The sequence below is a fragment of the Cynocephalus volans genome, chromosome 1, assembly GCF_027409185.1.
Source record: "Cynocephalus volans isolate mCynVol1 chromosome 1, mCynVol1.pri, whole genome shotgun sequence".
Taxonomy (NCBI): domain Eukaryota; kingdom Metazoa; phylum Chordata; class Mammalia; order Dermoptera; family Cynocephalidae; genus Cynocephalus; species Cynocephalus volans.
The window spans coordinates 236545680-236560651 of record NC_084460.1 but is presented as its reverse complement, the minus strand read 5'-3'; the positions used below and the strand labels follow the sequence as shown (position 1 = coordinate 236560651).

Sequence of the window (14972 nt, the reverse complement as noted above, 5' to 3'; positions counted from 1 at the left end):
AGAGAGTGCAAGGGTAGTCCTGGTTGCTAATCCGATTAGATACAAGTTCCCTTACCTGGTGCTCAGACTGTGTGGTTGAAGTCCGCAGCAATCTCACCCAGTGTTTCCCCACTTTTTAAGGGAACTTTCAGGGTTCCCCCAAACTATGGGGACTCCCACTGCCTCAGACCCCCACCAGCCATTTAGAACTCTGAAGGGATCAATATCTCTTTTAACCCATTGTAAATACATTATTGGAAGCTCTGAACTATCAAGCATTCAGTCCATTGCTCTCTAACCAAATGTTAAATTTACCTAAGCCAATTTTTTCCATGCACAACTCAGGTTCCTTTTCAAAGATAATACTAGATGCTGTAGGAGTTTGAGGTAGGTGAGGGTTGGCTCCTTACCCACAGCCTCCCTCCCAGGTTTTAAGGAAATCAAGTTTCAAGCCATTCATTAACAAGCAAGACCCTAAACAATTCTCACAACTTGTTCTGTAAGCTCAAGGAAATCCCTGCTCCCTTTCCTTCTAGGTGGATGAAAAATTCACTTGAGGCAAACATGCTGAGCTTCCAGATGCCGTTTTCTTTTACCCTTGTACTTGGCATCAAGACTCTAACTGGACATAGAACCAGTTAGGGATTTAGCCTACACTTGGGCCTGAATGGAATATTTTATTCTATTCATGCAGGAGTGGGGAGTATATCTACAATGTTTGAGCCACTATCTGTGTGCTAACAACCTTTTTCCCCCCACCAATGAAAGCTTGTTTCTAACATGCCTCTTGCTTCTCAACACGTCTTGATTTTTCCTAATAATAACCTCTTTTGGACATTCACCTGACTCATACCTATCTATATTTAGATATGGGTAATAGATATACTTCCAGCAGCTGCCCCTGGTATCCCAGATCAAGTGCCACCAAAACCCCACAGCACTGGGCATTCTTAGTTAGCATGTAAGCTGACCACCTGGGTTGTGGTATCACAAACATACTATCACATGGTATACGTTGAAGTATTTTAGGTAAATTTTAGACATCATAACAACACAGTTGGCAGACTATTTTGCAGACTAAATTAGGCAGGAGGAATTGCTTGTCCAGTTTTTTCTTTTCTTTTTTTTAAAATTGAATTTGTTGCCAACAACAACAACAAAAAGAGAGCTTTTACATAAAGATCCTGATGTTTGGCTTCTGTGGGAAAATTGGGAGATCTGGCAAAACCAGGTCTACTTTTCTATAGGTAACATTCTTCTCCAGCCCAGTAGTAGAAGCCTGCTTTAGACCTGGGTGGGAGGTTGCTGAGAATGGGCCCCAGGGCTCCACACGGGGCCCAGTGCTCTTGAATGTCTCCCAGCACAGGATGAGTATCATGTAAGCGCCTTTTGCCTCTGAGATTGTGCTGTTGGTTTCAGGACCCTCTTCTCTCCTTTATATTTCTGCCTGGCCCCCAGAGACATTTGAGTTTTTGACCTTTGCAAACAGTTTTTCTTCCCTGCTCAACATACATGCTTTGTTCAGGCTGTTTCTTTGTCTGGAATTTGTTTCCTGTTGGGCTTGCCTACCCAAGTTTTCAGCTCATCTTGAAGACCCACTTTGGGTAGCCTTTCACGACCATTGTGCTCATAGCCCCTCTGCTTTTGCACTGACAACACAGCATTTGATGTTCTCTGCTCTCTAGTTTTCATGTCTTATCTTACCTAGATGGTTATATTCTTGAAGTCAGAAAACACAGCCAGTTGTCCTCCCACCAAAGAAATGTATCTTTCTCATATTTCATATCTACTACTGTAAAATGTTAATGCTTATCCCTTCACCTACTTGCCTTGCTTATTAAAAGGCAGAGAACAGTAGCTTATTGATCTACCCAACAGTTATTGTAAGGAATGTTTGTCATGGTAAAAAGAAGTAGGAGAGTCTTACAAATATGAAAGTAGTATTAAAGTAGGTCTAAATAAGAAGGCTTTTAAGGAAACAGAGGCCCAGAAAGGCTAAGTTCCTTGCTGGAGTTACACAGTTTGGGGGGCAGGGGCAGTTAGTCTTGGGCCTACCACTGTAATACGCAGCTGTTGCATGTTAGTGCTGTAATGTTTCCTGGTAGATCTTCTACTTTCCAAATCAGATATCTATACCTCAAATCCTACAGATCCTCCTTAAGGCTTAGCAGTCACATATCAAATAAGACAATGGCCAAAGTTACGTAAATTGTACATGACAAATTAGGCAAAGTTGATGGATGCACATCAAGCTTATCACCTAGAGTCAGGATGCCAGAGGTGCTGCTGTCATTGAGGAGGACATATAGAATGCCCTCTGCTTATGGTACTGTCCACAGTGGGGGAAGCGATATATCTGAATGATGGTGCATCATGTGTAAAAGCAACACTGGGGAGGAGGAGAAGATGAAGGAATCTGGGAATAAAAAGTAATTTAGTGGGGCTGGAGCTCAAGGTCTGAATCTGGGACTAGAAATAAAATGAGGCACAGCCACTATGGAAAACAGTGAGCAGACTCCTTAGAGAATCCAAAATAGATCTACCCTACGACCCAGCTATCTCAGCACTGGGTATATACCCAAAGGAAATGAAATCAGTATATCAAAAAGATACCTGTATTCCCATGCTCATCGCAGCACTATTCGCAACAGCCAAGAGATGGAATCAACCTAAATGCTCATCAATGGATGAACGGATTAAAAAAACTGTGATATATATATGCGATAGTATACTATTCAGCTACTAAAAAATGATATCCTATCATTTGTAGCAACATGGATGGAACTGGAAACCATCATGTTAAGTGGAGTAAGTCAGGCACAGAAAGGGAAATACCTCATGATATATCACTCATATGTAGAATTTTAAAAAAAGTGGTTCTCATAGAAGTAGAGTAGAATAATGGTTAGCGGAGGCAAGGGGGAGAGGGAGGAGGAAAAGTGATGGGCTAATGGTACAAAACTGTGCTGTCTACCCTAAGTGAATCATTGGGCAGTATATGCATGTAAACAACACACTGTACCCCATAAATATGTGCAAGTAAATGTTAAAATATTTTGAATATGAAAAATAAATAAATGGAAATACCACAGTTAAAAAAAAATTGAAGGAGATGGGTGTGCTCATTCTGATTTGATCATTACACATTACATACAAGAATAGAAGTATCACACTGTACCCCATAAATATGTATGATTACTATGTGTCAATTAAAAATAAGAAAATAAAAAATTGAAGTAAAAAGCAAAAAAACAAAAAAAGAAGAGGGAGAGGAAGGGGGAGACAGGTTTACGTGCTATGCTAAGGGATTTTGACTTTATCCTGAGATGGCAGGGAGCCTTTAGACTTAAGGAGGGCTCAGGTCTGTGACATAGAAAGGCCTGGTTGCTAGAGCCTGGGTCTGGGGAAAGCAGGGAGGTGGGGACTTAGGAGGCTGCCACATGAATCTTGGCAAGAAGTAATCATGGTTTAAAGCAAGGCTAGGAAAGAAAGGAAAGAAGTGGATGGATTCAAAAGATGTTAGAGCCTTTTAGTTACTAGGATGACAGTATTCTTTCTGGTCCCTCGCCCCCCCCTCCCCTTAAAGCAGCTTTTACTCATATCTTCCAGTTATTCCTGGAGGCAGGAAGATTTAGGGGGTGGTAAGAACAACTTTATGTGCATAGCCTTTGATTCCATGTTGCCAGAGAAATGATCATGGTGCCTGACCCAGTGTATGTATCTGGCTCCGTTCCCCATGGCTGTATACATGTACCCTGTAGGCAACAAGGGCGGCTTTTCACGCTTACTGCTCTGCTACCTTGTTCTCATTGTCACGTGTAAGTTGTCTCAACAGAATATACCAATTTTCCTATTTGTATAAGCACACTGTGTACTTTGGTCAAAATGTTCTGTTTCTCAATACATATAAATCTTTCTGCATACACAATAGCCATACATGGGAGCAAATTGTGTATTTATTCTGTAGTCATAAGGGTGAGTAGATGTTAGGACTGGTGTTTTCTGCTTTTGGAATTTTTGTTCTGAGCTTTAAAGACATTTAACCATCTGTTTATGACTTTTAAGTGAGTGTTCTAAGTGGAGGCTATGAATAAATATGCAAATCATGAAAGATATATTGAAGGAGTATTGTCAATAATGAATTGCTCCTCTACATCAATCTCAGCAACTGTTTTTCCAGCATTTAAAATGTCTAATGTAAGCAGATAGTATTTTTAAGGAGTTGAAAAAATATCTAATGTTAACTATGGATTTTTATCTGGATTACGTCTTTTAGGAAGAGTCTTTAAGGTGCAGAGTTGCTTCAAATACGTTTAAAAGAATTTGTTTTTCTTTAAAGCAGTTTTTGCCCGTATCTTTAATTATTTTCAGATGTGTTTATTTAGTATCATCATGTTACAAAATCATTATAATAAAAAATGAAATGTTGATTCATTGTTGAACTTCTTTTCAGAAATATAAATTAAGTTAAAATTGTTACTTTTGAAAGTCTTATATTCTTTTCCTCTAAGCTGGCTATAGTATATGAATTATTCAGTTCACTTAACTCTTCTGTAAGAGAATGAATTGTATCTTCTCCCACCCACAGGAGACTGATTGACTGGTTCCAGAGATTTCTTTTCACAAGGCTTCAGTTTTCTGACTGTAGTATAAGAATTCAAAGAGTTTTAGAGTTGGACACATATATGCAAATTACATTATATAGCAATTTTTCAAAATCTACTTTTGCTCAATATTAATATGAGAGTAGCAGCTAGAACAAAGACTCCATTGTCAATTTTCATTCCTTTTACTTGTAGTTGAAATCCTGTTGGGAGCTGAGTAAATTTAAATATAAATAAAATGAAACAGTCAATACATTTCCACTGAGGGAACTAGTTATGATGTTATTAAGTCACACATTTACATAATTTAATATTATAGGCCTGCAGCAAATGCTAATATATTTTGACCTTGGTTTGTACTTGAGGTTGTTCTTTGGTAATTGCCGTGGTCCTGACAATCAACAAAGGGGACCAGCAAAGGAGAGTTACATGAGAGAAATTTGCAGGAACTCACACTGCATAGTGTGCTGTGGTGTTTTTGAGGTGTTGACTACAGTTTTTTAATCATTATCTACCAGCTCACTATCCAGTATAAACTTGGCTCTACCGATAAGTATATTAGTCCTGAGTAGTTGGTACTTTAACTTTTTAACTAGTTTTAACCTTTATGTAGAAATGTAAGCAGAAGTACTGCATTAATAAGCACCAGGTGTTCCCTTTTCTACTGTCACACACAAAGATTTTTGCATGTATGCCTATATGTATATACTACAGTATGCCTAATTCATATTCTCACAAAATGAACTTCTAGTATGTAATGGGGGTTAAGAAAAATATTGTTTAATTTTATAAACCATTCCATCTGTACTTATGAAAATTATCCAGAAAGCAAACATTGAAAAAAACTATAATTTCTGCTGACTGAGGTGCTCACTTGTGTTGATTGCTGTACATGGACAAAACTAGACGTGCTGGCTTTATGAACCTGGGTTTGTGGAGTTGCCATTATGATTTTGGCTAAGGTGTTAGAGAGTAATATTTAGGTAGGGACATAGGAAAATGAAAGACGGATGTTATTCATCTGTTATTAAAAAAAAAAAATTAACTTCCCAAACATTGATTTGGAATAAAAGAGGCTAGAAAATAATCATAGTAAAAGAAAAACATAAAAAGGAACTACTATACCACATACTAGTTTTGTTGCCTCCAGTAGCATTCTTATAAATGATTTTCCAAACCGAATCTTACCTAAAAGCTAAGACCCTTTATATTTAGGGCTTTGGGAATGTGTTTTATATTTTTATTGATATTGTAATCATTTTTCATTACTTTGGATTCCTTTTTAGTAGAAAATATAATTTTGGTGTGCTGAGCTTTGGGACTGATGGGCTTGCTGACCCATTACCTGTGAAGGTGTTCTCTAAAGGGTAGGGGATGGCAGATGGCAGGACTGCCCTGCTGTGTCCCTGAGAGAGTGCCATGAATGTGTTTGGGGAAATTCATCACCACTGTAAAGCTCACCAGGAAGAGCTTTGTTCAAAAAGTCAGAATTTATGAGCAATAATTCAATACTTATAATTCAGTGTTTTTTTTTTCCCTTTCAGATTTTGGGGTAAGTGCATTCTTAGCAACAGGGGGTGATGTTACCCGAAATAAAGTAAGAAAAACATTTGTTGGCACCCCGTGTTGGATGGCCCCTGAAGTCATGGAACAGGTAAAAAAACAAAAACAAAAACTTTTTGAATGGCATACTACAATGGTACATATCATTAATACAATAACATTTCATTCAAGTTAATCATTTTAGTAGAATGTATCTTGTAACTGAGATTTAATTCCCAGTTGCTAGCCCCTAGCAAACTAATGTGGAAGTTGTACGTAAAGAGCTGTGGATTTCCAGCATAATAAGGACTTGGTGATGTGTAACATGTCGGCTGTGTAATCGTGTTTTTTTCTGGCTTATTTCTAGGTGAGAGGCTATGACTTCAAGGCTGACATGTGGAGTTTTGGAATAACTGCCATTGAATTAGCAACAGGAGCAGCGCCTTATCACAAATATCCTCCTATGAAAGTAATTACTGTTGGAAGTACTATGTTGGATTTGAAATGTGATTGGATGGAATCCGTTCCCTAATTCTCTTAAGCATAGTCATTTCTCTCTTAGACCTGAGGAGAATTAATGAAGGAATGCAGCCGAGTTGAATGTTCTGTGATTTTCTCAGTGGACAGAACAGGACAAAAGTAGTAAAGTTCCCAGCTTTGAAGCTTGCTTTACTTTCTTAGCACAGAGCTGAGGAAAGAATGTGATCAGATTGGTCGATGAAGGTTGATGGCTATGACAAATGCTGGTCATTACTCTTGATAGCAGAACAACCCTGGGTCCCCAAATAAAATCTAAAAATAGATTATAGCAATGTCATCTTTGCAAATGGATTTCCCAGATTTTCAGGGCTTTTTAAAAAAAAAATTGTCTACAACATTTTCACCCCTGCTCTCATAGTGTAATGTTGACGACTCATCTGATATAAGTGAGCCACAGTGTTTATAGGAAGTAATATATGCTTTGAATACTGTTTTCAGGTTTTTGTTATTCTTTTAACTGGCCTACCTCATTATTTCTTTTAGTTCTGAGATGATGGTATCAGGGCTGATTTACCCAACTGTATTTTATTTTGAGGCTAAAATAGTTCAGTGGAAATTATGAAGGTATTTTACAGAGAGTATGGTGTATGGTTATTTCATGGTTATTGGAAAAATTTTGAGGATTAAAAAAATCCACGAGGATAAAAAAGCTAAATAGTTTTACTTGTTAAGAAAATAATACATTCTTGTAGAAAATTTGGAAGTACAAGTAAGAATAAAGAACAATAATCATTCATAATCTCTTCAACCACAGATGATCTCTGTTAAGGTTTTAGTGTAGTTCATTTCATTGTTTTTCTATATATATTTCTATATATCTACATATATTTTTTCACATAGTTAAGAGTTCAGTATATATGTATGTATATATGTGTGTGTATACATACCTGATTTTGTTAAAATTGAAGTGTAAACAATTGAAGGGTTCTTTTGTAGCAAAAGGACTGAAACAACTCTGAGGACTTGTCTTCCATTCAGTTTTTCTTATTTCCTGTTTTTTTTTTTTCTTTTTCCACTTCTTAGTGTTTCCCATCTGAATCCACAGTTGCACTTGCTAATCCCAGCCTGAAGTCCTCTAGGACTTTTCTTCAGAGTACACAAGTTCCCCTGCCGCCTGCCAGCCCCCCACTGCTGTTGGCAATTATTCTCCACAAACAGTAAACTGTCACTTTCATCCTTCATCTATTCACACATCTGAAAGTGTTTGAAAAGAGTCTTGACATGTATAGCACTTGCATAAATTGAGGCTGATTTACACATTAATGAAGCTTTATTCATTTCATAGGTCAATAGTTTCTTACACATTCTACTTTTTTAAGCAAATAATTTTGATGTTTATGTGAAAGAGTGGAATTTTTACCTTTTTGATTCGAAGTGGTATTTTATTTTGTCTTGTCCCCCTCCAAAAGCACCATGGCCTTTTGATCCAATTAAGGTTTTTAGCAACTCAGTTATATTCTGGCTATCTTTCAGTTTCTTGCTGTTTTAATTTTGCCAAGACTTTTTAGCAATTTTCTGTATGTCTTCTCATTTAAAAAAAAAAAATCATGTTACCTCCTGGGATGCTGTGGTTTTATTTTTAGGGTTGGTAATGTGTTACAGAAGTCTTGAGTACAGGCAGTTCCTTTCTTATGAATGACCTGTACACATGAATGTTCACTGCTGTTCTGACCCTCTCTTCCTCTCCCCTCTGCCACCCGCTTTCCCAACCAGCCAGTGCTGGAGCTACTTGCTCCTGGAGGCGGTATGAAAGACAGTTCCCAGAAAGCTCTGTTCCAGTCCTTTTGGGAGATCATTTTTAACACATAGAGGAAGTTTTGTAAGTTCTATCAATGGAATAACAAAAAGGTTAAAGGGTACATGAATAGATTTGCAGAGGAAAAATGAATACTTTGAATACACAATTTCTGAAAAGTTAAAATCATGGGAAAGCATGTTTGCACCTAATTATGGATGGTCTTTGATGCTTTTGTGAAAAATTAAGGACTTAATTGTAGCAATTGCCATACTGAGACTTTGTCTTCACGTTTGTTTCTGCTGCAGGTGTTAATGTTGACTTTGCAAAATGATCCACCCACCTTAGAAACAGGAGTAGAAGATAAAGAAATGATGAAAAAGTATGGCAAGTCCTTTAGAAAATTGCTTTCACTGTGTCTTCAGAAAGATCCTTCCAAAAGGTATGTCAAACTTAGTGGATGAGTTAATGACCTGGTTTGAGTTACGACAAAGCTTTGTTTGTGGATGGCGAAAGGCTGTGTGAGGACACTGGGAAAGTGCTTCTAATTTCAAGGGAATCCCTGCTCTGGCACCCAGATTCCCATCCTTTTAGTGGAAGACAGCGTGGGTCCAAGAGGGAGAGAAGTGAGTGGAGGACGAGGGGGAGGCAGAGGGAAATTTTTGACGTTAATCAGATTCACTGTGCTTGTTAGGTGTGGGCTCTGTCATAAAAGGAAATGAAGTAAAACAGAAATCAAAAGAAATTGGCAGTGCTGCATTCAGAAGCTGAGCTAATTTTCTGCACTGTGTAGGTTGAACTGACCTCTCAGGATTTGGATATCCTGCTAGCTCCAGCCTAAACCAGGCAGAGCTATTGAATTTTGCATGAGCTTTCTTTTAGTTGCAGAACAAGTTGTTTGTGTTGTTTAAAAGATTATCGGTAAAGAAGATTAAGGAGATTTTTACCTTAGAAAGATTAATCATATAAACAGAAGCAAATGGCTTTAAGTTAACTTTAGTGTTTTCTATTTATTCTTGAGCATTGCCCTGCGCTGGAGTGTATCTATTTTCTGAGTTCGTTTCTTCCTTTTTAATATCTGTGACTTTGAAATATCTTGGGTAGTGATAATGGAGCCTGGTATTCTTGATCACATAAAGGAGAACGTGAATGATGTGAACTCTACGCAGGCTTTTGCCGGGATTTGATTATGTGTGACATCATACTAACATAGACCTGGACAAGCCTCTGAGAGGCTACTGGCTTCTATAACCCCCACTTAGGGATCCAATTTGATACTTCTGTCTTAAGATGTAATAACTGAATTCTCTTCTGAAACTTTCTTTTTCAGGGAAGGACCCTGCTTTTAGAAATGATTCTTTCATTCTTATCTCGAATTCTTTATGAAACTTGTTAAGCCTTTTACCTTAACACAGTATCTTACTGTTTGAATAAGCTATCCTTCTCTAGATTAAACACAATATCCATAATTTTATAGCTGCTCTCTTCATTTCTTTACTTTTACTGAATTTGCCTTAAATCTTTTCCACATCAATCACCTTTCTCCTGGAAGCCAAGTCTAAAGACCATTTACTATTAAGCATGTTGAAATTATTTATTGTAAAAGTTATGATTATTTTGTTATACCTATGGACTATTTCTGCTTAAACATCTCAATTGTCCTTTATATTTGATTTCAAGGCCTCGTTTTCTCTCCAAAGTTATTTGATCTTTCATTGGGGTTATTTCTTCACATTCCTTTTGGGTGAAAATGCTCTTAGATTCTAATTTTGTTCTTCACCACTTGCTTGTCTTTCCCTTGTATTTGTTGTCCTCTCTAAAAGTAAATTTTTGACCTCACCAAGGAAAGAGAATTTGATCCTCCATAACCCAGTGAGAGAAGTACTGGTCTTTCCAGTTATAAGTGGGTTATTTCTAATGATCTTTGTAATTCTTGAACTAGTTGAGATCCCACCTAGTGGTTGTGATGTATAATGTCACACAATTCCTGCTTTTTTAAAAAGTTATTTTACTCTTTTATTTTTATTTTTTATGAGTTTTTTACTATTCCAGCTTTTTAAGAAAATGGTTCTGTAAGGTAGAATTGTTAGTGTATGAGAATACTTATTTCAAAAAGTTCATGGAAAAATAGAATTAAAAGACAATTCAAATCTTTTCACGAACTTTTTGAAGTACCCTTGTACTTAATGGTATAACAATATATTTCTTCATAATTTGGTCAAAAGAAATTAGATTGACATACCTATATTTAGTAGATCATTTTTATTTCTTAATAATCTTGAAAATGTTTTCAGATTTTATTTATTAAATGAGCTTAAATGTTAGGTACCCTCTATTCCACCAGAAAACATTTAGAAAAGATCCATATACCATTTATTCAAATTCTTACAAAAATTTTCCCTCAGAGTACCCTCTTAACAACCCTATTGATGTACAAAGTATTAATAGCTTAAGGACTTCTTTTAGATATCACTATTATGCAATTATCCCCTGGAACAAGCAGGTATAGACTGTTAGTGATGCATCAACTTCCCAAGTGGCTCTTTCTTTTAATGAAAAGACATAGATATTGAAGATGTATGTAAGGAGCTTGGAAAAAAATGATTCATGAAATCTAAGAATGGAAAAAAGCAATATTGTTGAATTAGATTTTATATAGGATGCAATTTTAAAATATGTATTCACCACTAAATTGATAAGTAAACATTTAATCGCTGCACAGTTCTGAAAGAAACTGTGAATACTTGTAGGTTCAGTCCCCTCTGCCTTTTGCTTATGCTGTTCAAGAGCTCATGCTCTTCCTCTGTTCCCTTTCCACTGTCTTTCTATACTTGGTTAAAATGCCATATCTTCTTAGCATTAGATACTTCTGGGTGGGATTCCTAGCTATACTTTATCATCCATTACCTGTGTGACTTGGTTTCCTTGTCTATACAATGGGCCTAATAAGACCTACTTTGTAGGATTGCTATGAGGATGAAGTGAGATAGTGCACACAGCAGATAGCACCGTGCCTGAGGAGTCCCTAAGTCCTCAGGGAATTGAGGTTGTCATTCATTATTTGTCCTTTTTCCCTCACCAAGTGGAGTTGTTGCAACATTTATGTACTAACTACAGTATATGGAAGATATGTCTTTTGTAGCACTTATTACACTGTATACATTTATTTGTTTACACACCAAAATTCCTCAAGAGGTTGTACGTTTTTTAGAAAGAGAATCTGTGCGACTTATCTCTATATCCAGTGTCTGGTCTGTATTATATACTCAATACTATTTTTTGAACAACTGGAGACAATTGGGAGCATCCAACTTGCGGATGATTTGGACCCACTGAAAAGAGTTTCAGAAACAAAAACTAGATTTGAATAGATTGAAGAGTGAAGGGAAGATTTTTACTAATTTTTGTTATTTCTGTTGCCTGAATGTAGATCACCTGCTTGTAATTTGAAAGCAGTTGACTGGTACCAAAGCCCTGGTATTGCTGAGCACCTTTTGGGCAGTGAATAAAAAAATATCATAGAGGAACAGTGAACCAGGACAGATTTACTCCAATGCAGGAACTCTCAGGCTAGCTTAGAGTAGTGTGTGTTTTTTGTCAACCTTGAGTGCTCATGGGACTTTCCTTATTAAAGAGAGCTTGGGTGTTGGAGATGTTTGCCTCATCAAAGTCTGCATTGTCATCTTGCTATTTCTTTAAAAAAACCTTAAAGAAATTGATTTTGTACATTACATGCTTTGTATGGATGGCAACTACAAAAAGAACCAGGATTTTCTTTGAAACAAGGGGGTGGATGTTGCGTAGGTAAATCTGTAAGAAATGAATAAGTTTGGAATATTTTAGGGGAGTTGAGTGGGGTGAGAAAAGTAGCTCTGCCTGAGGTCAAAGAGCTGTTAGAACTTATTAGTGCAAATCGTTAAAACTATCTAAACTGTATCATATTCATCCTGAATCTTTTGGAAAGCATTTTAAGTCTCAGCGGACTTTGGTTCATCCATATGTATTAATTGAATCCTTTAAGAGATTTTCTCCTGGGAATATTTATACTTGCAGACTACCACATTTTTTTTAAGGATTTAAAATTGAATCATCATTCAAAGCCTGGACCATTATCTTGGTTTCTGGTAGCATTTTGGCACTTCTCGTAAAACAGTGTTTGTATTTGTATGACAGTATATGGCTAGGTAGTTGTCAGTGGCCACGTCACACATTCCCATGCTTGCAGAGTTCTTTCTCCCACAGAGTTCAGCTCAAAGGCAGGTGGCTCTGATGCTACTTAACCATACATTGGTACTTGCTGTGGCATAAAACTAAAATAAATAAAAAAACAAAAGCACTAAAATCAGATGGGTAGCAGGCACCTCAGCTTTTCTCAAATCCTCTGTCATTTTCTTCCCTCTGTCATTTCCCTAATTTCTTCCAGTTCCATTTTTCCATACTTTCTCATGGTGATAGTTTGGAACATGTAGGATTTAACCACAAAGCTTTAAACCCTTCAGCTAATTTGAGCACAAAAAGGAACCAATGACCTACTATTTAGTTATTCACTGTTTAGAGTTGGAATGACCTATTAACATTTAAGCCTATTTAAAAAAAGGTCAGTTCTTTAAACCATTTCTAATTTTTTACATCATTGGGTTTTTGTATTTGCTGATGAAGGCTGAGAGTGGAGTGGAGTGCAGAGGAAGGTGTTTTCCTCTTTTTGCTTTTGGTTACTGTAGAAATGACCTTGCTGGGGAAGGGAAAGTATTTTCCCAGCCCTGTATCTCAAGGTATGTCTGACATTTCCCAGCCTTCTCTTTTCATGAGTCCTCCTTAGACGGGGGCAGCAGAGAGAGGAAAGCATTTTGATTCCACTTCAGCACATCCACTGTCCCCTTTCCTTTTTTTGCCGGCATGAGTCATATTTTCATTACACCCTTCTCCTGTTCCCCACTATATTGAACAGATACTTAGAATTTGGTGCTCACTAAATCTAGCTCCAGGAGTCATAGTACTGTGTCCAAATGTCTAGCAGCATCACTTTGACCCCATATTTGATTGTAGTATGAAATTGAGCTATAGCAGTTTTCTGTTCTGTGCTAGCCATTGGGGATAGAAAAATTAATCCTTTGTGGTCCCTGCCTTGGAAGGGCTTATAACCTAGTGGGGTGGAGGTGGGAGGCATAGGAACAGATAATACAGAATGGGAGAGTGGGTAGAGTGTGCTTGGGCACCAAGGAGGTAGTGATGAATTCTACTTGTAGGAGCTTGCAGATGACATTTAAATTGGTTCTTGACTGATGAGTGAGGGTGTGCAAGTTGGTTATGAAAAACTTTGAAGCAAGAAAAGCAGGGTGTGCTTTGTCATGAGAGAGCAAGAGATGGGTGAGAATGTCACTGTGGTTGAAGTATAGAGTCTACCTGGGGTGTGAGGGAGATGAGGATGGAGGAGTCAGGATCTAGAAAACCTGCTTCTTTCTCAGGCCCCTGACATATCTGGTAGGATGGATAAGAAAGGACCAGATTTGGTTTTTTTTCACACGCTAATTTGAGAGGCAGTGTGGATGAAGAGTTGTAATGAGGAAGAGAAAAGGGGCAGAGAGACCAGTTGGGAGTAGTGTTGAGTTTCTTAATCATCCTGATTTTCTGAGCGTTGTTTTCACTTTTTAAAAATGAAATCTAAGTTATTTTGTATGGTTCCGGGTTTTTAGAATTTTGTTTCACATTGTGAGGTACCAACATGACACAGAATTGTGCTCAGTCCAGTGTGTAGGTTTCTACCCCATACTGCCTCACCGGCCCTTCTTCTTCCACCTATACTCAGTTCAGAGACGTGTGGCTGTTCTGCCGCTCCCTGTGCAGCATAACAGCATGCTCAGACCTGCGCCGCTAGATTGGGAGCTGTTGAAGGTGCCGTTTACATCTGTCGTGTTCACTGGTATTCCTAGCACTAGCGTAATGCCTGACCAGTAGTAGGCGCTCAATACATACTGAGAGAATGGAAAGATAAATTTGAAGTAGCTGGAAGCCAAAAGCATTGCTGATGATCAGGAAGCATATACAATAAAATAATAACCAAAGTTCAATCATGTGAAATAACTATATCGTTTTTAGTTCTAGTGCCTGTTTAACAAGGCGCAAATGCATTACTTTAAAGAGTTTACCAAGGGATGTGGCTCACCTGTTTAGACCTTTATTTACTCAAAACAGTTAGCAATTAGCAGCTGTTTATTGGAGTGGATACAGAAATTTAGGGTTCTTTGTCAGGGACCTGTGACCAGTGTTCCACTTGATGTCTGAGAAGAAAAGCAGTAATAATTTAAATAGAAAATTTCGTTGCACAGAAATACAGCTATGGTTCATGTAGACTTACACTATTTGTACACCAATACACTTAATGACGTGTTTTTTTTTTTACACTTGGGGTTGGTCCCTGGGAACATTTTAGTGGAGTTTGCTGATTTTAAAGCAGTGGTTTCCAGTTGTCCAGTCTTTTCAAGTTGAAGACTCCTTTTAAACTTGCACACTCCCACCCTCCAACATAATACTATTTGTACTTTTGGTAATCATTGCCTGGGAGAATACCTAAT

At 37.5% G+C, this 14972-nt stretch overlaps 1 protein-coding gene across 2 annotated transcripts in view; it reads left to right on the top strand.

Annotated features, from left to right (window-relative positions):
- The window catches only part of STK39 (serine/threonine kinase 39), a 265729-nt gene that overhangs the window by 89748 nt on the left and 161009 nt on the right, over positions 1-14972 (top strand). For both annotated transcript variants that reach the window (XM_063107085.1, XM_063107077.1), the window contains exons 6-8: positions 6128-6237; positions 6493-6594; positions 8709-8842. In XM_063107085.1, coding sequence (XP_062963155.1) covers positions 6128-6237; positions 6493-6594; positions 8709-8842 — 346 coding nt within the window. The remainder of the gene's footprint in view (positions 1-6127; positions 6238-6492; positions 6595-8708; positions 8843-14972) is intronic.